Source organism: Montipora foliosa, chromosome 10 (assembly GCF_036669935.1).
Source record: "Montipora foliosa isolate CH-2021 chromosome 10, ASM3666993v2, whole genome shotgun sequence".
In the NCBI taxonomy this organism is placed as follows: Eukaryota; Metazoa; Cnidaria; class Anthozoa; order Scleractinia; family Acroporidae; genus Montipora; species Montipora foliosa.
Window position 1 is genome coordinate 38,416,157 of NC_090878.1, and position 25,301 is coordinate 38,441,457.

Here is a 25,301-nt window from a genome sequence, read left to right on the forward strand (position 1 = left end):
GCCAAGGTTGCTTTGCTCCACACTGATTGGATGCATTGTTTAGCAACATCCAATCAGTGTGGAGCAAACAGCGTGACGGTTGCTCCTTGGCACACGAAATCCCGGCCGCGGATGCTGGTCGCTTCGAAAGCTGCATTTCTCGAAAATTATTTGGCGGTTAGCGCTTGGATTTTGAATGGATCTTCGATTGAATGGCACGAGAAGAAGCGTCAACCTTTCAGTTTATCTGGTGTTCGATTTGAAAGACGGGCGATTCTAATTTCTGGGTGAAAATCGGCTTGACGCTGGAGCGGTCGAAAATGAGCTTTCCACCCTTGTCTCCTTCTAAGGACGTGTAGTAACAGTCAAGGGAAAACCCACCAAATCGCTCAAATTCACAATTTTCAGCCGCAGAAATGACAATACACAACAACTGAGGTTATTTTGAGCTTTAACATAGTCATTTCTCGATGTAAGTTTACTATATTAGGACTCTTCAATATTTTCCATACATTTCTTTATATCTCGAACATACAAACAGACACACTGTTTGTGTGGGCTCCCTATGACTATAGCAAACAACATCAGAGTCCCCGACTCTGTCATCTTTTTTTTTAGTTCCTATCTTTAGTTTTTATAGTGTTCCCGTTTAGTCGTTTTCAACTACTATCATTTTTAGATTGACACTGAAATAAAGTTGCTTACTTACTCAATTAGTGTATGCGTATTAGCGTGAAGAGATCACGTTGCACTTCATTTTCTTTGACTACAGAAGCTCAAGGTACCGAAAATACCTCACAGCTTCAAGTTTTCGGACGGTATACCACGAATTGTTTTGATAATTTCAAACTTAACGTTAAGTTGACAGTATGTATGTTGCTTTTGTCAGGTTACTTGGAAACGTTTGTTGTTTATCTATATATATCTTAATATCGTAAAAAAGACAAAAGTAGTTCTACAGTATTTTAATGACACTTCTTGATATTAATACAAAGAAATAAAAGATCTGTTCTTTTTTAAATATTGTAAAGATAAAGAGAAACAGCAAACGGCTAAAGAGGGAGCCAGGCTCGAACGTGACTCCACTGCGTCATGGGTTAAACACTAGGGACTTTACGATCTACGACGCGGTCGTCAACGAGAACGCCACGAAACAACGATATCATTGGTTAAAAGAGGAAAAGTAATCGTGTTGCACGTGCGGCACGCGTTTGAACACATTTTCGTGCGGTACTTTGCACAATAACGACGTGAAATCACCAAATTTGAGTTTTTGACGACAACGCGAGCGCACAAATGCAAATCTTGTATTCTCAATTTTTACTATGAAACCGCTCGTACCAATTTATTTTTAGGATACTTCGCCCACATTGTACGACGCTTACGAGATGGCCTAACCGCGAGAAACTTACGATAGTGCAAAGTTATATTTTAAGGTGACGTTTTCGTTGACGTCGCCGTCGTAGATCGTAAAGTCCCTACTGTGAGCCACAGACAATGTACAGAATCTTCAACCGTTGGTGCATTGGTGAAGTTTAAAACTTGATTGATATCGGTAACTGTGTGGACTAATAATAAATTAAATATTCGTGGATTTAAAACTTGCCTTAAATGATATTCGTGAAATAAATAGTCCTAAAATCACTTTCACATAAAAATAGCAGTTTGGTACAAGATAATCTTTCAATAATGTTCTTTAATGCTAAGCAATGGGTTTATTTTGCGTTTGACATCATTGTTTATACTCACAATCGAAGAAGCCTGCACATCATTTTCCATAATCAATCAAGATTCCATCAGCTTCCGTAAAATTCCAAAAAATACGAATTCGCGAATTCTTTCACATGAGTTCCAAACTAGCAACAAACCCAAATCAAGACCAAAGATACACTCGACAACATTGCAAGCCACTTCAATTGCAAGATACGGTAAATGCCTACATCTGTTAGGATTCAGTTTAAGCTCATGCTCTATTAAATTTCTATCCGTGAAAGGTCTTTCAAGACCCTCGAAACTAGGACCTATTGCAGGAAGACCTAAATTTGTTTCTGTATTACGAAAACTAAGACCTCCACCACAATCGCGTGAAAGATTTTGACTGAATCTTCTAGTATATTTACCCCAGCAATCGGTGACACGCACATACAAAGCCTTTGTCATAGTTATGCGGGGGGTCTCAACCGACGTATCCTATTTTAAGAAAATGTTGCTGTCCCATTCGAAAACTCCTATGGGCGATTGGTAGGGCATTTAACTCCGAGAGGAGCCGGACTCCTAGCGTCAAAATGTCACAGTACGCGCCAGTTTCCGCGAATACAACATCAGAGACAATCTCCATAAGAAGACCTCAAAAGCGTTGGGTACGAAAATACACGTATTAAATGACGCCCGTTTGAGAATTGATGCTGGGGAGCAAGGATAACATGGTGGTGATTGCACTCGCTTCCCACTACTGTAGCCCGGGTTCGATTCCGAAGTCGTGGGTTAAGTTTGTTGTTGGTTCTTTACTATGTTATGAAAAGTTTTTCTCCTGGTTCACCGGTTTTTCCCTTTCCTCACCAACCAACATTTCTAAATTCCCAATTCAATCATATGCAGGAGCTCTCTGCAAATTACTTTCGCGTGAGTGAAGCTTCCTGGGTAAATATTGTACTAATGCAATTTATGGCTGGCGAAGGATTCAGCAATATGACAAAACACAACAGTTGGGGAACTGAACATGAAATTGACCATGAGGAGATACTTGCGGAAAGCTGCAACCCGATATGTTCAACACGAATTATGCAAACAGATCCGAAAGAGGTTTGTAGTGATCTTGGTTTTACAAAAGCACTACAATGAGCTCTTCTATTTATGCAAGTTATGAAACGCTTGCTTGGAAATCTCGCAGGGGATTTCCCATTATTCACGATCGTTTTTTGCATATTTTGTGATATCGACTAAATCGTGACAACGGCTTGAAGATCGTTCTTTCTTGTGAAAGACACAATAGGCAGTTGTTTCGTAATCGACTATCTGTCAATATCAGTCCATTTACGTTCAACTGTAGCACATTTTTATCAGTTCAAGTGTAGCACATTTTAAAGCAAAGAAATACACAGTATTTTTGTTCAGTGAAGTGTATTAGTTCGATTTCAATAAACCGAAAATATACGCATACAAGGGAGAATCAATTTTAAACTGCAAAATAACAAATAGAACCAAAATGTGCAACCGAAGCAAAAATTCTAATTAGTTGTCGCACTGGTTCACCGGTTTTCCCTCTCCTCAAAAACCAATATTTCTAAATTCCCAATTCAATCATATGCAGGACCTCCCTGCAAATTACTTTCGCGTGAGTGGAGCTTCCTGGGTAAATATTGTACTATGCAATTTATGGCTGGCGAAGGATTCAGCAATATGACAAAACACAACGGTTGGAGAACTGAACATGAAATTGACCATGAAGAGATAACTTGCGGAAAGCTGCAACCCGATATGTTCAACACGAATTATGCAAAAAGATCCGAAAGAGCTTTGTAGTGATCTTGGTTTTACAAAAGCACTACAATAAGCTCTTCTATTTATGCAAGTTATGAAACGCCTGCTTGGAAATCTCGCAGGGGATTTCCCATTATTCACGATCGTTTTTTGCATATTTTGTGATATCGACTAAATCGTGACAACGGCTTGAAGATCGTTCTTTCTTGTGAAAGACACAATAGACAGTTATTTCGTAATCGACTATCTGTCAATATCAGTCCATTTACGTTCAACTGTTGCAGATTTTAAAGCAAAGAAATACAGTATTTTTGTTCAGTGAAGTGTATTAGTTCGATTACAATAAACTGAAAGTATACGCATACAAGGGAGAGTCAATTTTAAACTGCAAAATAACAAATAGAATCAAAATGTGCAACCGAAGCAAAAATTCTAATTAGTTGTCACACTGGTCTTTAGGCTTTACCCTTTTTCACATGCTAGGTTAAGATTTAAGAACATTGTTTGAATAATTCTTAAAATGAAGACGGCATGAAATCAGGCATAGGTAAAATTATATCTACTAAAGGAAAACGAGAAAACTCGTTGGCAACGTTGGCAAATCCGGTTAGGATCTCGGACGAACGAGGGCAAATCAGGATAATGAGGCGTGAGTAAATGACGAACAGGAATGGCAGTAGTGAAATACTTTTCTACTTGGAGATATCATGTTGCAAAAAAATGTGGATAGTTGCGAAAGAGAAGCTCTTGATGACTTGAAATCTTGACGAGCGGATCGATGAAAATCTTTATGTATAACGTTGAAAGGTCAAATGTAGACAAGCGAGCTCAAGTACGAATTTGATGACTCACCCCATGCTTGGACACATCGTTCGTCTTTTTTCCTGTTGTTAGCTGATCGAGGAGGAGGAGATTGTAAATCAACTTTTAAAAGCGAGGTCTAAAATTTATTCAGAAAAGAAAGGAACAGCCCTCGAAGGTGTTGTTTTCCCCGATTCCGTGTCACATGATACCCTTCTCAACTTTAAACAGCTAGAAAACGCGAAAAGGGAGAGTGAGAACGTGGCTCGTATCTTACAATGAAACAAGAATTGACTTTGCATGCATGGCTTTCTCAGTGTCACGTGACACTTATCCCGCATGTCAATGTATCGACAAACCGCTGACAAGTGTAATTAATTTCATTAGGGACGGACCATTATTTTTTGGAGGTTGGGGGATGAATTTGTTTCAACACAGACAATTTTTTTATGTGTTGCTGTCTTTGCAAACAATTTCTGGATGCATCATCCTGAAAACAATTTTTTTTGTTTAATTTTTTTTTATGATATGTTTTGATATGTAAGTGTATGTTCTATTCACTGTCACTAAAGTCGAAGATGTCACACTTGCACTTCTCTTATTTCTTGAAACTGTGGCCATAGGTTTATTGTAGTTCGCATTTGGAAATAATGGACAACGTCAATCTGGTTATTAGCCATTGGAAACTCGCATTATGTATTTTATAACGGTTTATTTCCCATTTAATGAATGACTGAAACACACTGAAAATACCATTGTTTGAATTAAAATCTAATAGTTTATTTTCTGTGAATTAACCCATCTAGTTTCTTTCAAACAGTTTTGTTGTGTTGTCACTTTTCATTGTTATTTAACAAATAAAGAAGCCTTGACTGTGCTCTGTTCTGTTGTAAAGCACGCAGGAAGCGGCTAGAGCATGAAAGAAGTGTAGGGGGAAACACGAGCCGATAGGCGAGTGTTTCTCCGTACACGCTGAGCACTTCTTAGTCTCTGTCCCTGTACTAATTTAGTCAACTTTATTCGCTTGGGATCTGCCTTGGGTATAAATAGGTGCAGGCTTTGCTATTTTCCTTATCTTGCATTCTTTGCAAGAAGCAGATCGTAGCCGTATTTCATGATGATATTCTTTATGATCGTTAGATTAGCTAACATATTGAAGCTCCCATCTTTGAGGCTCTTAACCTACTCCGACAGTGGAAAATGAACTACAGCATCTGTTAGAGAGCTCTTGGGCATCTCTCACCCCAGATCGTTCGGCTAGCGGTTTCATGACTTTCCTTTTCTCTGGGATGCTGAGTGTTCGTAAGGCCCCAGACGGTGGTTTCTTTTTGTTCATTTTCCGGGAATTGGCCTTATTCGCGCCATAGACAATAGATTTCGTTCCCCGAGCCTAGAATTGACGTTGGGTGCCCCTGACCATTGCGCGAGATTGAAAGTATATTTGGTACCTTTGGTTGTTCAAAGGTGCAATTGTTCATCCGTTGATGCTATTGAATGTTAATACATATGCAAATAGCCTTATTTAAGGTTCGTTCGCGTTAAAGAAGTTCATGAAAGTATATTTGCCGTATAGTTTTTACCGGAGACGCAAATGAATCCATCTTTTGCGTAAGTGAACAGCAAAAGGTGTATTGAGCTTGTGAGCAGAACCTTTCTAAAACTCACCAGAGAGCGCGCAAGAGACGCTCTGCAATTTCATGTCGAATTCGACTTTAAGTTTCTAGGCTAGTCACTTCGGTCAAACCGGTCTAGGCAGTGCGCGCATCAAAATCGAGCCCTCAGTATGACGTCCTGGCCCCATTTGTTCAAAAGGTTGATAACGCTATCCACCGGATAAATCACTATCCAATGGATAGTGCAATTGGTTTCGCTATTACTTACTCACTGGATAGTGATTTATCCGGCGGATAACGCTACCCATTGTTTGAACAACCGGGGCCAATACTCAATAAAAACTTCACACGATGGGGACAGCTATTCTTAGAGTTATTTTCATAGAGTTATGTCGTAGAGTTAGAGTTAAGTTTCCAAAATCCTGAATTCACGATTTTGTACTGCCAAAATCCAAAATCTTGAATTCAGGATTTTGGCAGTCGATAACTCTTACTATAAGTCTTAACTCTACTGAAATAACTCTATTGATAGTTAATCTCTTACACGATGTCTGCAGAGGCCTTTCTTTCTCGTCGTGTTAAGAAAGGCCAGGTCATAAAATTTTAATAAAACATCTTACGTTAGCGAGATTGAACTGAAATCACTAGACAAGGAGCAGGTTGTTTATTCCATGTGAAAAAAAGAATGGAGACCGCTCTTCACCAGTCATTGCTATTTACTTCTTCCGGTTATGGTGAGCTGAATATTTAGAAGACATATTTTCCAGTAACGGGGATATTTTGATAAGAAAGGAGAAACATTAACTGTAAATTGTCTAAAAATAATTATACAACTTGATAAAGTGCCGGACCAGTAACACCTGCTGATTCCTTATCTCTTGCTTGCTACTCAGGAACCCTTTTCTGGGAACACTTTCCCAGTTAGAGAATTACATTGTCAGCAACATATCTTCGATGCCAGGAGTTTGCCACGCCTATATGCTTTATAAAGAATTCTATCGATTAAGATTCTGAATGCTGAGAGTGCCTCTAAAGGCTGGGAAATCACTCAATAAACATAGCCACAGCCATCAATCCATGGACTTCCGGAGATAAATCTAATAACATATTATGAACCAGACGTCTGGCGAAAGCAGTCGATTCCTTTGCTTTAATTCTCTATATTTTTAAAACTGTTTTACAAAGCTATCTTAAAACACCCTGTATCTGGTCTTGAAATGCTTATATCTCCCCGAAAAGTTAACTCGGTGACCTCCATTTTTTATTGCTGGAAAGTAATTAGTCAGTGATTAGCTGGCTACGATAAACTTTTTTGAAAGTTTAAAAAAAAACATCCTATGGGGCGGATGCAGAGCCAACTTTTTTTTTCAATTGGGCAGCAAGCTATGAATTTGCTCCAGAGGTGTTTTTTAACTTTAGAGAAAAAATTTAAGCCTTCCTTAAAATCTAAGAGATTCTTAGTTTATTTCATAGGTACTGAGATTTATCCACGAAAATCATAGTGAATAAAATTCGTACTGATTCTAAATGTAGCCAATCAGGAACGCGAACGACAAAATTTCACTGTGAAGAAATATCGTTCCTCCAATCAGCAACGCGAAGGACGAAATTTCCCTAGTGGTGGATAAACGTATCGAGTGGAACGTCATCCGATGGCCGTTGCAATGAAAAACCGCACGCTTTGAAAAATGGCCGAGGGAAGGTTTGCTTCTGTTTGCTCAGTTGAGGAATTTATTTTTGAACAAGAAACTGAAGGAAATAGAAATGCCGCTCAAAAAGCTGAACGATTGCTTAAACGACTTTTGAAAACGAAGGTCGAAGACAGGAAAATGAAAGTTATTCCAGCGGTTGAGCTGAACGAATACTGAATACATCAACCAATTTATCATCTCCGTCCGCACTAAAGACGGCAATGAATAAGAGCCGACTTTCCTTCGAAGTTTAGTGGCTAGCTTGGAACGACAACTGAAGAAAAAGGGCTATTCCGGAAGCATAACAAACGACTTGGTATTTGAGAAAACCAGAGAGGTTCTTTGGTCCAAACCAAAACAACTAAAGAAGCATGAACTTCTTTCGGCTACTTTGGAATATCTGAATCACTGCAAGCGTTGTAAATTTTATTAAATAAATTGTCGATTGGGCGATTTTAAACCACTGTTTATTGCTTTCATCGCTCCACTCAATTTGTGCGAAATAAATTTTTCTATCAAACACTACCACGAAAAAAACCCACGTACCTATGAAATAAACACATTACAGCATGGAAAATGCTTTGTACGATTTTTATTCACTTGTTGTTTCGTATCAGAAAACTCACTCGTTCGTTTTCTGATACTACTCAACTCGTGAATAAAAATCGTACGCGCTCATTTTCCATGAAGTAATCTCTATTTCGTATACGTTTCGTTTTCGACTGAAACGATGAACGGCCTGCTGACAGGAAGTTGGGATTATTTCTTCATTAATTCTATTTATTACTTTTTTTTATTTTCAGCACTTTGAACATTGAAGCACATATTCAAAGTCCCAAAAGAAGGAAGAAGGCTACAAATCCTCAAACTTTGGGTAAGAATTACCCAAATTAAAGAGTTTTAATTTAAAAAATCAACAAAAATGTCAGATTACAAAAGTAGTTATTACAGCATGCATAATAAAATAAATAAACAGCCAAGGGAGCGGTTGAGCTATTACTGGCGCAGATTCTTTTATTAATTTTGGGAAGAAGGTCATGTCTTCTAGACTTTCGAACGTTGATGCTTCATAATTAAGATTCTTTCGCACTGTGCTTCATTAATAAATTCAATGAAAAACATTGCGTTACGCATGACTTTTTGGACTTCTTAGAATCGGGTGTACACTGGGATGTGCACTTAAATTTGATGCAAATTAGTCTTGCTCTTTAATTTCAGAAAGACCGACAATTACAAGAGACAAAAAAATGTTGAAAACTCTGGCCAACTCCTTCATATTTGTCATCGCGGCATTCTTTTTTTTTAATTGACGATGATCTCATTTGTTTGTTTTTTCTTCCTAGACTGTAGCAATTCCAAAATTCGTTTCGGTTTCTGCCTTTGTTTCGAAAATAATATCTTTAAGGCCTTTCTGTATATCTACAACGTCAGGTAAAAGCGCTTTGGATTTGTCATTCGTGAAAATAACAACCAAGAAGTCTCTCGGACGTTTGACGAATCTAGTGGGTACATCGATTAATGTCTTAAGATTCTAAATCTCTGATAAATCAGCTAAGTTAGTCTATCTATAAGAGGCGCGTTACTGCCACGTCCACACTTATCTGGATATCTTTTAATCCGCAACTTTTTCTTTGCGGATTCGCCCTCCGTCCACACGTATCCGGCGAATCCGGCATGCCAATCCGCAACTTTTTAAATCCGCTCTCTTGAGTGGAAAGTTTTGGATACGCGAATAATAGGGAATTTAGGAACGACGACGGCTACGACTACGACAACGCCACAAAACAATAATATCATTGGTTAAAAGAGCATAAATAATCGTGCTGCACGAATTTTAGCAAGTATGTTTGCGGTCCTCTCTGCATAACCACGACGTGAAATCACAACATTTGAGGTTTTGACGGCAACGTAAGCATGCGACAGAATCGTTCGTTATCTGTTTTCACTCTGAAACCGCTCGTACCAATGTATTTTTAGGATACTTCTCCTATATTTTAGGACGTGAACGAGACTGATAGAGCCAAGATATATTTTGAGGTGACATTTTCGTGTACCGTCGCCGTCGTCGATCTTAAAGTCCCTATTTTCAAATCCGATGACGGTACAAACTCAGATCTAGTCTTCATCGCGTAAATATTCAACATGGCCGCCTCTCATGTCGCTACTCGCACGCCTGATGGCGCATGCTCTGCATGCTGACAATACTCAACACAGAGGGTGTTTTTAAATGGCTTTCCTGTTGCTAAGGTAACTTGCCACTAACGTCACAATAGTATGGGCACCTTTTATAGTAATAATTGTTCCCCGGTTTGGAATGATTTCCGTACAGGTCCCTACTTCATTATGCATACAAAATAAATTAATTACGTAATCGCGCTATTGTTTTGTAGAACAATACGTATACCCAAGGGTATCGAATATATACATGGCTAATTTGTACTTATGGGGTGAAGAAAAATGGATCTCATTTCTGTCTCGCTCTCACTCTGTCTCCCTTTCTGCCTCTCCCTCTTCTTTGCACAGGTCGCTCACACTGTTGCTACTTTTCGTACCAGTAGATATTATGTTACCTACAGCACTAACTACTACCAACGGATCGTTGTGGAAAGCTGGTTTACTAACTTAGAACAGACGCCAATAAACCGATGCCTACAACTTCCCGCACCCTACAAACCACTCATCGACGACATCAACAGACAAATAACACACTAATTTACTTTATACAGACTGCCCAACGTATTCTGCTATACACGTACAGACCTTAGACGGATCGAAACGCACCAATCACTGTTTAGTCTTCCCAGCCAATTACATCTAGGCTCAACTGACAGTCGACCAATAGCATCACGAATAAGTTGACCAATGACATCTATGACCGGAGTTTTTTATAGTATCTACTGACGTTAAACAAATCACTTGAGTCTGAAGATGACTTCCGCTCAGGTTGTCGAAACGTCAGTCAAAACGACGACGGTCAGTCAATGTCATCTGAAACAGTCCTTCTCAGGACTACACTCACCCGGCCGATCGTACTTCACTTAATTATATGACTCCTGGGTTCAAACCTTTTACGATCTTGAATTCTGGCTGACTATTTACATAACAATGATAAGTAATTATATACATGTGCCGTGCCGAGCACTTACAGTACGAAGGTTACAGTTCAGAGATCCCGGTTTTACTACTCTTGAAACAACCCCCATCCCTTTAATAATGCTAGCCGTAACCCTAATTAGGACTAAAGACACTGTTTAGGCTTAAGGTTAGTCTCTGTAATAGTTTTAGGTTTATTCAGTATTGCTGTGATCTACAATCTACTTTTCCTTCATGCCCCGAACGGCACTCTTACAAGTTCACTGCATGAAAAAGTGCACCACGCTTCCAGTGTGATTTAACACACGATTTCCGAAGTAATAGCGTCAGCAGAGCGAGATTTGAACATTTGGAAATTGTCTCTGCTTCAGTATAGCCGACCCGAGCGGTGCATAGAGTGGTGCAAAGAACACAATTTGTCCAAAACGTGGGTGCAGAAACGCGGTCAGTTGGCTAAGTCACAGTGCATCGAGAGATGGATTTGTTTCGCCAAGCTCATGAAAAAAGCTGCAATGGGAAAGCTTCAATCCGCCAGAACTCACGATTCTGCAGCAGTAAGATTTCCTTTGAAAAAATATTAGCCCTAGTGACCTAAGAAAAGCGTGCAATTGCATACTAGAGGAGGGCTAACATAATCTCACACTTAACCATCGCCTAAACTTCGTCGACCCAGACAAACGAGCCCGCAGCAAGCCAATAAAAAACATGGTGGGGAGTGAAACGAAGAATTCCTCATACAGGAACATCCATGGATCTCTACCAAAGTGAAGCAAACATCCTTGAGCATATTGCCGATCTCTGCAAAGTACGATAAACGCAAAAGCCCACTAAATGCACCGTGACCCTGAGATGACCGTGCCTTATACAGGGAAGAAAGAAAACATACACTTTACGGTGCTTCGGCGAATTCGTAAACAGAAAGAAAGTACAATTTCACGAAAAAAAGAGCAGGTAGCCATTAAATTTTTGATAACAGTACTTTTATTTGATCTGTTTGTTATGTATGAAAATCTGAACCCTATTACAAAGATTGCTTGAAACTCCACTTTCCTAGCATATTTTAAAATTGAAAAATGGCTGAAATTGCAGGAAAAGTGCTAAGATTTCAAGAAAAAATGTTCGATTTTCTGTACTTCAGTCAGAAAATCGACCGGTTTTTTAAAGTACAAATAAACTTAGAAAAAAAGAAAAACTCTAAGAAGAAAGAACAATGCGCAACAGTCCCAAAGGAAGTCTATTGTTATCGCTTTCGTTTTCTTGAAACAAAGGTGCGTATGCATAATGAAGTAGGGACCTGTGCGGAAATCTTTCCCCCTAAGTCATAAAATGAAAACAACCCCCCCCTCCCACCCCCTAAAGAAAAACCAAAACAAAGCAAAAAAAAAATGACGCCGAAGCGTCACCTGGTTCACAGTAATAAGGCAAGTTTTGCAAGTACGATGCAGATCGAGTAAACTCGGACTTACATTCACGACAAATTTCGCAGATATTTTTAACACTAATTTCTGTTTATAATTTCAGGAGACACACATCGTATTGAACTCTTGGATTTGGATGTGAACAAATAAGCGAGAGAAAGGTATAGAATGCGACAGAACCCTTTCCGCTGAAATTTTCGCGTTTGGATATCTTGTATAGTTCGAAACGGAAAAAAGGAATTATCGACAGTATAGTGGCAGATAGATCGCTTTTGAACGCTGCCTGTTGCCACCTGCGAGCAAGAATTCAAACCGAAAATAACCCCGATGTACTATCAAAATTTATTCATGACGCATCTTTGGAGATATTTTGCTTCGCTTGCACAAGTTAACATGCGCTCAAATCGAACCAAGGATTACGATTTCAAAAGAAAATTGGAGCGAAGAAGCGAATACTGTTTTGTAATGAGTTATCATGAGTAGTGAAATACATCGTTAATTAATTAAGCGCTATTTTCTGTTTAATAATAAAAAATGAAATATTTTGCATAACATTGTTTTCCTTTTTCAAATACTTTTATTTCAACCAAAATCGACAGTGTCGCTAAATTAATGAGGACAGGACTGTATTTCTGTTAAGTTCTAGCCAACAAGAGATTTGCAAAGAAGAATCGACAAGATGCTGAGAAGTTGTTTTGATGGTTTCAGCACTGCATCAATATTTATTATCAGAAAACCGCTTTTGTTATTGGTACATGGGAGATCCAACCAAAACTGCGTCTGCAAATATAATGACTATTTCAACAGTAACCCATGTGTGAAAATGTTGCTCCGTAGAACGACACGAAATTTAGCGTTTCCGCCGTTGAATTGTAAAATTCAATTAGCTTTAATAGGGAGCCAAGTTTTCAGGAAGAAATTATGCTAACTTCGTTTCATTCCCGGTGTCATGCTACAAAATTGTTCGCGTATCTTGCTCGCTCAAAAGTAACTTAGATCTTCCCGCTTTCCAACCTGACAGCTGACGTGAATTGTCTCTGATGTTAAGGTATTATATACAGAGAAGAATTATTTACAAAAATACAAGAGAAATCCTCTTTTCGTCCATACCTGCTCCTGCAACATATTGAGCATGACGCATCACTTATAATTCACGCTTCGCTGCAACCTTTCCACATAACGTTGTCTTTTCTGAAGCTTTTCTTATGTTGACCGACAAATCTTCTTAAACGTTGCCGATATTGGGATAAATGGCTAGGCGATCTCACCTAAAATTTAGGTGACTTCGGTGGAACAACCATTGCGGCCACATGGCATGTAAATTGACTCGTGTCTCGTTCAAAGATCAGGTGATTTACCACGTGATATGTACAACCATATATGGAGAGTCTCAGGTGTCAGTTACTAACTTTATTTAGTATATAGCAAAGCAATGGGTAGCGTTGAACGCGCGCCCTGATTGGCTACTCAAACTGCGGATACCATTGTTACTCACCTCCGAGCAATTCGCGCGGAATTTGCCCCCGAAAATGTTGTAATCTTTGCAGAAATAAATGAATTAAAATCATCTTTTTGTGCTATATTATCTCACTGTTTTCAGTAGTATATACTAAAACAAATATTCACCTCAGTGTCGGTGACTAGTGGTGGATATTTACCGAGCCGCGAACCTCCACTTCGATGAATAGTTGATAATTATTACTTGTTTTATTTTATTTATTTACGTAGTTTTTATAAATCCACAAATAAGTTTAGATACACACACTACACGCAAATAGCCGAGCTAGTCTAGGCGTGTAGTGTGGGGATGCTGAATAACAACACTAAAAAACAAACTACATTTCAATAGCCACTTCAGATAACAAAATTTAGGTTTTGAATAAGATAGCACTGGATTATGATACACATTACACCTTATTTCCTTTACCTTGGACATCGCATCAATTAGTTCATTAACATTAAAATAACTCTCCAGTGACTCTCCTGATCTTGAAGGATTTGGAATAACCGTGAGACAACGTGAAAAACTGAAACTCGAAAGGATAAAGATTCCCTGTTTTTCGCTGTTTTTGAGTGTAGCCCCAAGTGTTTAGTCTTTGCCAAAGGCTTTAACGCATCAGCTTTAGTTAACTGTTCCTTAACGGTCTGTGTGAAGCTACTGATTTAGCATCATATTAATCACTGCCTAAAACTATATGCAAATAAGCGTCAAGTCAATACAGATTTTGGCCTGAAATAGGGTAGGGGTTTCAGAAAGCCTGCCGCACACTCCCACCACATTTTTCGGAAAGTACCCCCTCCCCGGGGGTGTGATGCTACTGATTTAGGATCATTTTAGTCAGTCCCTCAGCTTAAAACTATTTGCAAATTAGCGTCAAGACCAGGTATATCTCTCAACAGAGTGCCAACGAGCAAAAATTTGTTCTCCGCGTAGGAAGGGAATTAAGGGTTTTTTTTCCCAACATTTTATAGCTTCTAGGTGTATCTTTTTGGAAAGAATAAAAATCAGGTTTGCAGTGGATGTTATTACTTACTAAGTAACTTTTTTTGAAAATCTGAATCGTTCATCGACTACATGTTAAATTCAGTACTAGTGTCACGCAACATTTTTCCAACATGGTCTTGTTTACACTGTACATGGAGTGAGCATTATTTATTGTAATGTAAGGATTAAAGCTTTCATGTGAAGAATGGGGAATTCTCCGTGGTGAATATCTCCCCCTATATTTAGTAATATATATAAGCTTGCCGTAAAATCAAAACGAATATTAAAGGAGAACTGAAGGGCAAAATCATCCATTTTTCCAACAGTTTTGTATTTGGAAAGCCTAACATAAGTAAAATTAAGTTTGTGGAGTTCTTCTCGTTTCCTGTTTTTTTTTTTTTTGCGAGAAAATTACGTTCGAAGTTGGGCTTTTCCCGCTTTTTCGGCCTTTCCAGTGCGGGCTCAAAGCAACCTGCTGTGACGTATGATATGGGGAAAAGAGATTTCGTAATTTTGAGAAACAAGGTAAACACAAGTGCTGCTGTGGACATTTTCTTCGTTGCTTCGCTGTTTCTCCGCGGACACAATATTCACGACAAACATCAGTCTAAACACTGCTTCCATATGAAGCGTTCTCGCATGTCTTCCCCATATCATACGTCATAATCTGCAAAAAATGACTCCACCATTCTGAGCCGCAATGCGATGGACCAAAATCGGAATAAAAACATTTTTTTAGGTGGAAAAAAGACGGATATGCCAGAAAAAAGTTGAAAACATTATTGTGCATGGTCTAAAGTGTAAATGAAAAATGCTTATTTTTTTGCCGTCAGTTGCCCTTTAACTTGAGCATCGGATGGTAAGCTTCAAAGTCACGCCATAAAAGTTATCATGAAAGCGCATATATGTACTTTTCACACATGAGTATAAATACATCTCCTAACGTACTTGAAACGTTCAAACTACGGAGAATCATAACGGGAAACATGTTTAATTTTCAATCAAAAATGGATTTCAGTGTCTACTGTCACAAGAGTGGCCGTGCTGCATTTTCAAAACCAAAAACGTTACGTAACTGGTAACTTGTAAAAAGATTTATTCCTTGGTCATCTTCAACTTCGTGTAGATAAAAATCCGGAAGACCTCGGCATTTTTGATGTTTGATGTTTAAACTGAGTTGTTCTTCAGTGCATCATGCAATAAGAAAACCACATGAATGTTTAAAAACATTCCTAAGTATTTGACTTAATGTAATTTCTGAGAAGTGATCGAAGTGAGTTCAACTAGAATTTCAAACAGCCTATGTAAAATCTCAATGTTTTATACTTATACTAATTAATGTGTCAATTTTTCCCCTCCTCTCCCCCCTCCCTATTGTTTTTCTATGGTGTAACTCAATTCGGGTTTTTGTGGTAGTGCACTGTAAGTGCACTACACACTATGTCACCGGGTTGTAAGAGTGTAAGAGTTAAAGTCCGTCGTGACAATAGGCCCGCAGCGCGTGCATAACTCAGGAACAAAAACAGGTCTGTTGAAAGCGTGCTTGAGTTTCAATAAAATGAGCTCCAAAATTGGCAAGAATTTGTGAGGCTAATCAATAATAAAGCAGCTGCTATTTCCAAAACGATGGAGTTCCCTGGTGATAAATAACCTCGTCTAGGAGAGTAAATTTTGGACTTTGCAGATACAATGGTCAACCTCAAGAGATGGGCGATTGTGATCTTTGTGTTGAATTCGCACATTTCTTGTCAATCTTAAAAACACTTGCAAGAAAAAAAAACCAAACTAACAAAACAAAAAACCGCTGTCTTTCCATCATTTTGACACAGATGAATCCTTTGTTTCGCGAGAAAACATGCAAGGTAACTTGAAAACGGCGCCCGCTGAAATCGATGTCACTTTCGATTTTGCGATTTACTTGTGCAGCCAAAAGTAAAATAGAAATATTGAACGTGTCAAAAATCTCCCAAAATTGATGCATAGTAACTTTTTATATTCTGGGTTCAAAGTTGTTTTCATGTCGCAAATTTTGTTTCTGATGGCAAAATATTTTATTCTCGATCGACACTTCCTGAAAACTTCTTCTGGTCTTCTTAAAAACTGTGTATCAATATTTATTTACTTTTGCATCAATATTTGTTTCGCATAAAGTAGGCTAACAAAATCTGTACCTTGCTTAGTTCGCATTTGTGAGCGTTAAATTAGAATTTTCGTTCCTATGTTTTTGTTACAAAGTGGTGTATTTTTTAGGTCACCCACCCAGATACTAACCCCGCCTTCAGTGAAACTTTGTCTTAGAAAGCTGTCAGATGCTCAGAGTGCACGCTCAAACTTGTGGTAAAAAAGAAGTTGTAAGGGAACTTGAAAATGATCAAAATGTCAGCCTCGAAGCCAATGCTTCTCGATTCCGTTTTATTTTCTTCAATCTTTCTGGGATTTAGTATTTTACAAGTAACCACTTGTCTTCTCAAGGGGCTATTTATTTAAGATATCTACCGCTGCACTATAATGATATACGGTATCAAAACAATATCGTGTACTATTAGATCTACATATTACGCAAAGATAACTTGAATCTCCTGGAAGACATAACGCAACTCAGTTGACAATAGACCCTTCCACGGTTTTTGGCGTCATCTTGGTTGGGGGCAAACACAGCAAAATTTGTAGTAAATGTATAGGATTTTGGCCGACTTTGAACCGCTGTAGCGCCGGTAAAAAGAGATAGCTTTCCACAGTGTTAGTGTCTTCGAAAAGACATTTATACTGAGATTATTTTCATGAAATGTAAAGAATAGATTCAGGCTACAACGACCATAAACGAATTTTTAAGATTCCATACAAACCCTTCTAAAACCATCACGGCAAATTGCCGCGAAATTAGAACCAACATGAGAAGATCTATTATTCGAATTTAACGATGTCATACCTTGCTTAAAGGTCTTACTTTTTGTTAAACGAATGATATCAATAAAACTATTTAAAGTAGTGGCAAAAGTTGGAAATCTGTCTCCTTTTAGCGACGCTACAGCGGTTCAAAGTCGGCCGAAATCCCATACATTTGCGGTAAATTCTGCTGTGTTTGCCCCCCCCCCCCCCCCCCAAGAAAAGATTTCGGTAAAAAACCGTGGATGGGTCTATTTTATACAGCGCTGTGTTACCGCACTGCCACATGTGCGTAATGCGTGCCTATTTTTTGATTCTTCAGCTAACCAGGTCGAAAGTGATTTCCAGACGGCAGAGAAAGTCAGAGGAATTAACTTGTGCAGTTGGATCGTCCACCGACACAAAGTTTTATGACCTTTTGATGTGGTATTGATATTACAAGCTGAGATCACTGGAAGGAAAAAGAAAACGATATCCATATGCCAGGCTATCAATTGGCAAATCGTGACAAGTCAAAAATAGATGCGAAGTACTTCTGTTCCTACTGTGGACTGCTTTTGCGAGATGCCATGCAGACAAGTTGTGGACACTTTTATTGCTCTTCCTGCTTAGGAAATTTAATGTGAGAATAAATGCTTTATCTTTTAGAACTCAAAAAGGTATGTTACTAAAAACTACCAACTGCGCGTGCGTAGCGGGACGAAGGTCATGAGAGAGAAACATTGCACGCGAGTTGTCGTCGATCGCTGCATCGCGCGTGGGTCGAATGTCGAAAAGTGGTAATTCGCATAAGAATTGTACAGAGAATCCTTTCACCATGAACGCAAAATGACTTCGTTCCTTCCATAACTAACTGCAAAGGTTTTTGCAATCCCCTCCTCTGGAGCCATTTGCACAAAAAAAATCGATACATTCTCCATTACATTTTACCGTTTTGTGCAAGAAACTGCGTTGAGCGATTTGAGAAAAATAGATTCCCCCACCCTGCTCAGGCAAAGGTCAAATTCTCTTCTCCTCGGGTAAAAAGGTAAAATGATCGAGGTATGGAGTATGCCAGGGAAACTTTGGAATTTAATACATGATATAAATACGTATATAATAATCCCAGAAGTCGGAAGACTGTACAAGATGCTAAAAAAGAGGGATGACGGTTAAAAAGTGCAAGTGAACAAATTAATGTAGTAGTTCATTAAACTACAGTACTTACAAAATAAATTTTACATCGCTATACGATATTGCTTAAAGTGGTACTATAATCAAAAAATCATTTCCTTTTTTTCTTCAGATTTTGAAAGCGTGTTCGCTTAAAACCTAGCTGGCAAAATTTTGAGCTTTGAGTTTTATCCTAAGGCTGTTTATTTTGAGTGTAAGTTTTGGATTTCATGGTCCGCCATTACTCACGTTCAAAACTGGCCGATTGGACCTCAGAGGATTGGATCTAGAGAAAATGACGTCATTTACTCACTAGCTTAAAATTTCAGCGTGTAAACGCAATTTATTATATATGCAAAACAGGGGTTGAAAAGTCTGAAAGCCCGAAACTCCCGTGCTGCATATTAATTAGGCCGCGTACACACGCATTGCATTCTTAAACTAGTGCGTGTTTGACGTCATTTTCTCCTCGATCCAACTCTCTCAAGATTTTAAAGTTAGTAATGGCGGACCAATAAATAAGAAAATTGCAGCTAAAATAAACAGGTGTCTTTTTAAAATCAGAACTTAAAACTTGGGTGAGTTAGTGTTTAGTTAACATAGTTTTGAAATCCAAAGGAAAAACAAAATTTTTTTTTGGTCGTAGTACCACTTTAATAATTTTTGGTTTGCATCCACGTGATGAGACGGCCATGTTGGTGTACGAAACAATTCTTAGATTTCACTCACGTGATCTACAACCATGTTTTTCAACGAAAACAAAAGAAAACGTTTGCGTAATTCTCTATTTTCGAATTCCCCATAATACACTTTGTTTGTCCCCCAAATTTTGCATAAACTATTTTTTCAAATGCTCTTGGGGACACTGCATATTCCCAAGAGCATTTGAAAACAATGGTTTATGCAAAATTTGGGGGGCAAACAAAGTGTATTATAGGGAATTCGAAAATAGAGAATAATAGAGTTCCCGGAGGATTCCCGAAAGATTGGGTCGGGACACCAACATGGCCGTCGTTTCTTTGTTTTGGCGGCCGTGACGTCATGTGAAAACCAAGAATAGAAAATGGCCCCACTAGTTTTGCATAATAATAGAGTCAAATTCCCAAAAGACATTTTACTGCATTGTTCTGTACACCAATATGGCCGCCGTGACGTCTGATGCAAATGCACTCCCTTGGAAGGCAGGGATAGTCTCAACGTCTACAGCAGATATTGCGAGACTAATTTTTTGATATAATGGTGCATCATCGAATATGAGCCACATGTATAGGCATATATTAACATGTATTAGCATGAGCCACATGTATTAATCAAATAATGTTCATGTGTTTTTTAGGGACCAAGTTTTAATGGTGATGGTGTGCCGTGTTGATAAACAGCAACTTCGTGGAAATGAGGTTTGGTACTTTTTTCTGTATAATTCTATGTAGATTGGCGACGTATCTATCTTGGAAATGAAAACTATTTGGAGATAGAGAAAGAGATAGAGAAAGAGTGTGTAATTGTCTTCTTATATTTTTTGTGTTTGTTACCGCTGCTGTTGTTGATGACGTGTCGTTCTTTTCTTTTGTTTTTGTTTGACGTTGTTGCTGTTGTTGTTGTCTGTTTGTTTGTATGTTCCTTTTAATTTTTTCCCCCTTTTGCTAAGCTTGTCCTGTATAGATTTCTCATGTGGTTCAGTATATCTCTAATATGCTTAAGTTATATACATGTAATCTTCTTCTGTACATTAGTCCTAGGCTCTACAAATATTTTTTTTCTATATCCCAGTAAAGCTCAGTGTCATTTCTTCGTTTACTTAAAGTAGGTGGTGGTCAACTAGAAAGCCTTCGCTACTTTGACCACCACACACATTTTATAACCTGTACTGTAATTATTTTATCTTGTAACCATGTGTTGTGACTATACTTTTCTTTCTATGTTAATGTTATGTAAATAGTGTGAAATAAATGAACCATGAACCATGAGTGGGAAAAGAACAAATACACGCATCCTTTTCGATGGTTTGAGATATCATACGCGCGGATATATGACGAGTATCGAACTATTTTTCTGACCGAGGAAATTATAACCGATATAGGATTGGCCTTGCTTAATCAAAAGCGTGGTTCTCACTTGTGCGATAAGTGCAAGCGTAAGCACAAGGATGAATTTCCGACGTTCAAACAGTGAAAGAAGTCGAGGAAAATATTGGCATACGCAAGCTTGGTAAGGTGGGAGAAGACCTAGTAAGATTCAAGATGGCGTGCGAATCGTCGTGTTTGTGCTTATGATTAACTCTTGCCGGTTCTTTCTTGTGAAATACGCACAGGCACAAAAAAAAAGGAAAATTTCCTTTCCTTGTGCTTGTGCTTACGCTTGTGTAAATGCTTATTTTGCGCCCGTTCTCACACGATTTTTCTCATGCTTATGCTTGTATTTGTGCTTTTGCTTATCGCACAAGTGGGAACCAGGCTAAAATATGTCAGATTTTTTATGTTAACGTTTGGAAGGTTTAACATATTATGGTCTTTGTAGGTTTTTGCAGACAAATTCATGCGTCGTGAAGTGGAAGCTATTGTCGTGTTCTGCACTTTTACAGATGATGGATGTACCTGGAAAGGAGAAGTCAGGCATTTAGAGGTACTTAGTGGAGAAGGAATTGAGAGAAGTAATACGTTTATCTCAGTGCTGTAACAAGGATGATTAGACAAGTATCCACTCCAAATCAGTATAGATTCGTTGGTTGTTTAGTTTTGCCGGAAGCATTCCTCCTCCTTCTCTGCTAAAAGGTCAGGGAGGGAGGGAGGCAGAGCGAGTGCCGAAAAGAAAGGGGACTGGTCAGAACTCGCTCTGCCTGCCTCTTTCCTGCTCTTTTAGCGCTTGCTACGCATGCTAACTCTGATTGCTGGAAAAATGATGATGGTTTTAAACAACACTGTTACATACTTACATCCATACACTTTATTTATACTCGAAACTGACTGAAGCGTATTAGACACCTAACATAGACAGTGCTGCCATAATGATAAAAAAACACTTTCTTTTTGTCTCAAAATTTTGAAGTTTGTGTGCTTAACACCTGACTGGCAAAATTTTGGACTTTGATTTTTTATCCAAAGGCTGTTTTACGGTCCGCCATCACTCATGTTCAAAACTGGCCGATTGGACCTCAGAGGGTTGGACCTAAGGAAAAATGACGTAATTTACTCGCTAGCCTAAAATTTCAGCCTGAGGAATTTTCTCGACAATCGACAAGTTCGCATTATATATAGCACACCTCCTTTGTCTAAAGACGAAATTTTTTTTGCCGAAGTCGCGGTCAAGGTAGATGATGAACTGCTCGAAATTATGCGTCAGAAAATTAAAACTTTTAATAATGGGATATGTTTCCGCTTTTGAAGTTTCAGGAAGATTCTGAATGATGTAAAATCAAATTTTTAGTTATTTGTTCGATCTTTGGAAATTTCTAACACAAGGCGCAAGGCATCCAAAAGACTACATGGACAGCGCAGTTTGAAATGTGAAAGAATAACAACTAAATAGCAGCTGACAAAGAATATTTGTGTCATTTCGACAACGTTGCTTCGTGACCTGTCAAAATTCCCGCGTATTCATTTGCACGGCTGCGTAGCTGGCAGTATTGTTGGCGAGGAGAATGGGGTGGGGCGCTGTAAATACTGCCTGCCCGAAAACTTGAGCGCTTACCAGTCGACTAAAATTTCCGGAAATTCCGGTACAGAATCAAATGGTACGGAATGTTTCGAAATTCTCGGTCAATCTCTGGAGGTTGTCCTTTTTCTCGAAACTATGGAAATTCCGGGAATTCTCTGTACCATTTGAAGTTCCATTTCTCTTCATGCTTAGTCCCAGTTTTCCCCCCGCGACTGGCAAGTGAAAATGAACGGGTTCTTCCAATGCAGCGCGAGTTATACTTTACAAGTGACAATTTTGTCATTATTTTTGCGACACCTTTGTTTTGATGAGAACGGAGAAATCGCACCACCCATCAGTAAGTTTAAAACTAACCGTATTATCAAAGCAATATTTAGCTAATATTTTATTGCAAATCGATTCTTTATTGTTGTACGGCAATCTATACTTTTAATAAAGAACGGATGTATATTGTCCCGAAAGATGAATAGCCGCCTAGGATCCTCGCCTTAGAACACGAGTTACACTACTCAAAATAATGTCAAACCTGTTAGCGACGGCTCGAGCAGGATTTGCTTTTGCGGTGGAATTGCAGGTCGTCCAGATCCAGTGTGTCCAAGTGGCATCTTTCCTGGGGACCGCTTTAGCGAAAAGCTCGCATGTTTCCTTCGTCAGGCGGAAATGACTTTGAAATTCGTCAGAAAAGTAAGAAGGTAAAGTTCGTTCATTTAAATTTCTTCTCCTATATACAACTGTGAAATAAACAATGCCGTCGCTGACATCTGAAAGCCCGTTTACTCAGAGTCGTATAATAACTCTATGGCCAGTTGAAGTGTTGTTCTAATATTGCTATCGAGTTTCGCCAAATTTGGCGCCAACTCATGAACTTGACTGCCTGAAACCGGTGTGGCAACGAATCGGAAAAAACCGTTCCATTCGCCGAGTGAAATTTTCGGAATGTCAAACCCGTATTTTTGGTCGAATGGTAAGAGCTGCTTTTGCTCTTTTAATGCCGCCCACTTTGAATCTAATTACAAACAGCCAATCAGAGTAAAGCTGTAATGCGAAACCAAGTTGTAGAACAAGTGTCAATATTTGGGCGCAAAATTTATGAGCAGCATGCACGTATGTAGTTAACACAGATGTCAATTTGGAAGGCATGAGGAAGACTGTCCGAGTAAATCCTGAACGATTGCTGTAGATTATGTGCATGTAATCTGAAATTGCAATTCGGAGATTATAAAAAAACACCCTTTTTAATATCGACCGAAAGCTGGTTTAAATCAAGGGAGACCATGAATGAACCACCGATCGACGATGGAATCATCACACCTCAAGCCAAGAACTCTCTATAGCGGAATGTCGATTTAGTATCTAATTGTAACTACTCAAGTACAAGTTCTGATCGTTAATCCAAGTTCCCGTGTTGATGTGTTCTCTCCGTTTGACGAGAAAACTAAATCAGTGATCTGAAAACTGTTGCCAATTTAATATTGCAGAACCTGAATGTGCGAAGCGAGCTCGGAAACCATTAATTTGTCTCTGATTCTGTGTTAAAGAGGTCGAGCCCAGACGACCTCGCAGCATATTCCAACAGCATTTTATTTCACAAAGCTGTTCCTCAAAGGTGCCTGTAATGTTAAAGATTCACCAGAGAGTAAATTGAAGGCGAAAATTTCCCTTGCACTGTTGACCTCAGTATCTGCGAAACGATCACAAGCAACGTTTTTGATGACAATATTTATCTCTCGCCAAAGTGAAGATCGTGTATATCAAGCGTGGGTAGAATAACCATAACATCTTTGCCGGAAAGCAACACCATCGCAGCAGTCTCCTACTCGTTCTTGAGCAAAATTTCCCGTTCTTTTTTAATGTTTAGATAGGGAAAAGCTTTTGATATACTTCCTTCGATGGTCGACGTTATTTCAAAGAAGGGACAAACTTAACGAAGGTCTGAAGTAACATTTGATTGATGTGTTCTTGATATCAGCAATCAGAAATTTCCGTCCTTTCCTTGCATTACTGATCCAAACTAGATGCTTCTGTGAAGCATACACTGGCTTGCCTGTGGTACGTGCTACAGAAAATCAGAAGGCGGTATTGAAATACAGCATTCCAGTCTCTGAAGAATAACAAATAAAAGAGAAGCGAGAAACATTGGCTTCTGGGCTGACATGTTGATAATTTTCAAGTTCCCTCACAACTTCTTTTCACCACAAGTGTGCCCTATGAGCATCCGAAAACTTTGTAATACTAAACTTCACTGAAGTCAAGCCCTGTTTCGCGGGGTTAGTGTTGGGATGGGAGACCAAAACAATAAACCCCTCATAAAAAACAGAAACATCTGACCGAAAATACTATTAACGCTAACAAATGCTGATGATGAAAAAGCAAATAAATATTGATACACAGTTTTCAGAAAGAGCAGAAGGAAGTTTCCCGGACGGTCGATCGAGAATAAAATATTTACGACATGAAAACAACATTAATTTTGAACCTTGAATATAGATCGTTTTCACTGTCACGCAATAAAAAAAATAAATCAAAAACTATCCAGTGCAAAACGCTAAGAAATTGTTATCTTATAGCAGATAAAGAAATAAGACACTTGTCCAAGTTTTAGGCCTCTGCGTTTCCCCAAACTTCAGATATTCGTCGAAATGTTTCGCAGGCCGGAAAATAGTGTAAACATCTGGAACTGACTTTGGCTATCTAGGCGACTGATTATCACTACTAAAAAAACAAGCATTTACATAAGCACTTTTCCTAATGCTCTAACTTCTAAAAGGGCTCAAAATCATGAGATAAGTATATATTTTTCAACAAACTTGATCGTAGCTTTGTGTCACGCACCTACATAATCCGGAAATTCAAAATGCTCTGGTTTCCAAACGAAGCACGCTATTGAGCTGTGAAATTGTCAACAGATATAGATATGCCGCCTCCTATGCCTGATGAGGATAAAAACTTTGGTGGATCTTTAGTTTTAGATTTTGGAAGGTGATGAAGTCACGTGAAAACGATCTATAGAATATAAAAAGTTACGATCAGCGACAAACATTTTGGGAGA

At 38.7% G+C, this 25,301-nt stretch overlaps 1 protein-coding gene across 4 annotated transcripts in view; it reads left to right on the forward strand.

The window, feature by feature from the left end:
- The window catches only part of LOC137974030 (TNF receptor-associated factor 2-like), a 53,962-nt gene that overhangs the window by 14,405 nt on the left and 14,256 nt on the right, over positions 1 to 25,301 (forward strand). For 3 of the 4 annotated variants that reach the window (XM_068820954.1, XM_068820953.1, XM_068820952.1), the window contains exons 2-6: positions 8,368 to 8,438; positions 12,179 to 12,236; positions 17,769 to 18,068; positions 19,935 to 19,995; positions 21,116 to 21,220. In XM_068820954.1, coding sequence (XP_068677055.1) covers positions 17,926 to 18,068; positions 19,935 to 19,995; positions 21,116 to 21,220 — 309 coding nt within the window. In that variant the 5' untranslated portion in view covers positions 8,368 to 8,438; positions 12,179 to 12,236; positions 17,769 to 17,925. Of the gene's footprint in view, positions 1 to 1,048; positions 2,782 to 8,367; positions 8,439 to 12,178; positions 12,237 to 17,768; positions 18,069 to 19,934; positions 19,996 to 21,115; positions 21,221 to 25,301 lie in introns of those variants that run through there. The other variant, XM_068820951.1, reaches the window with a different exon arrangement.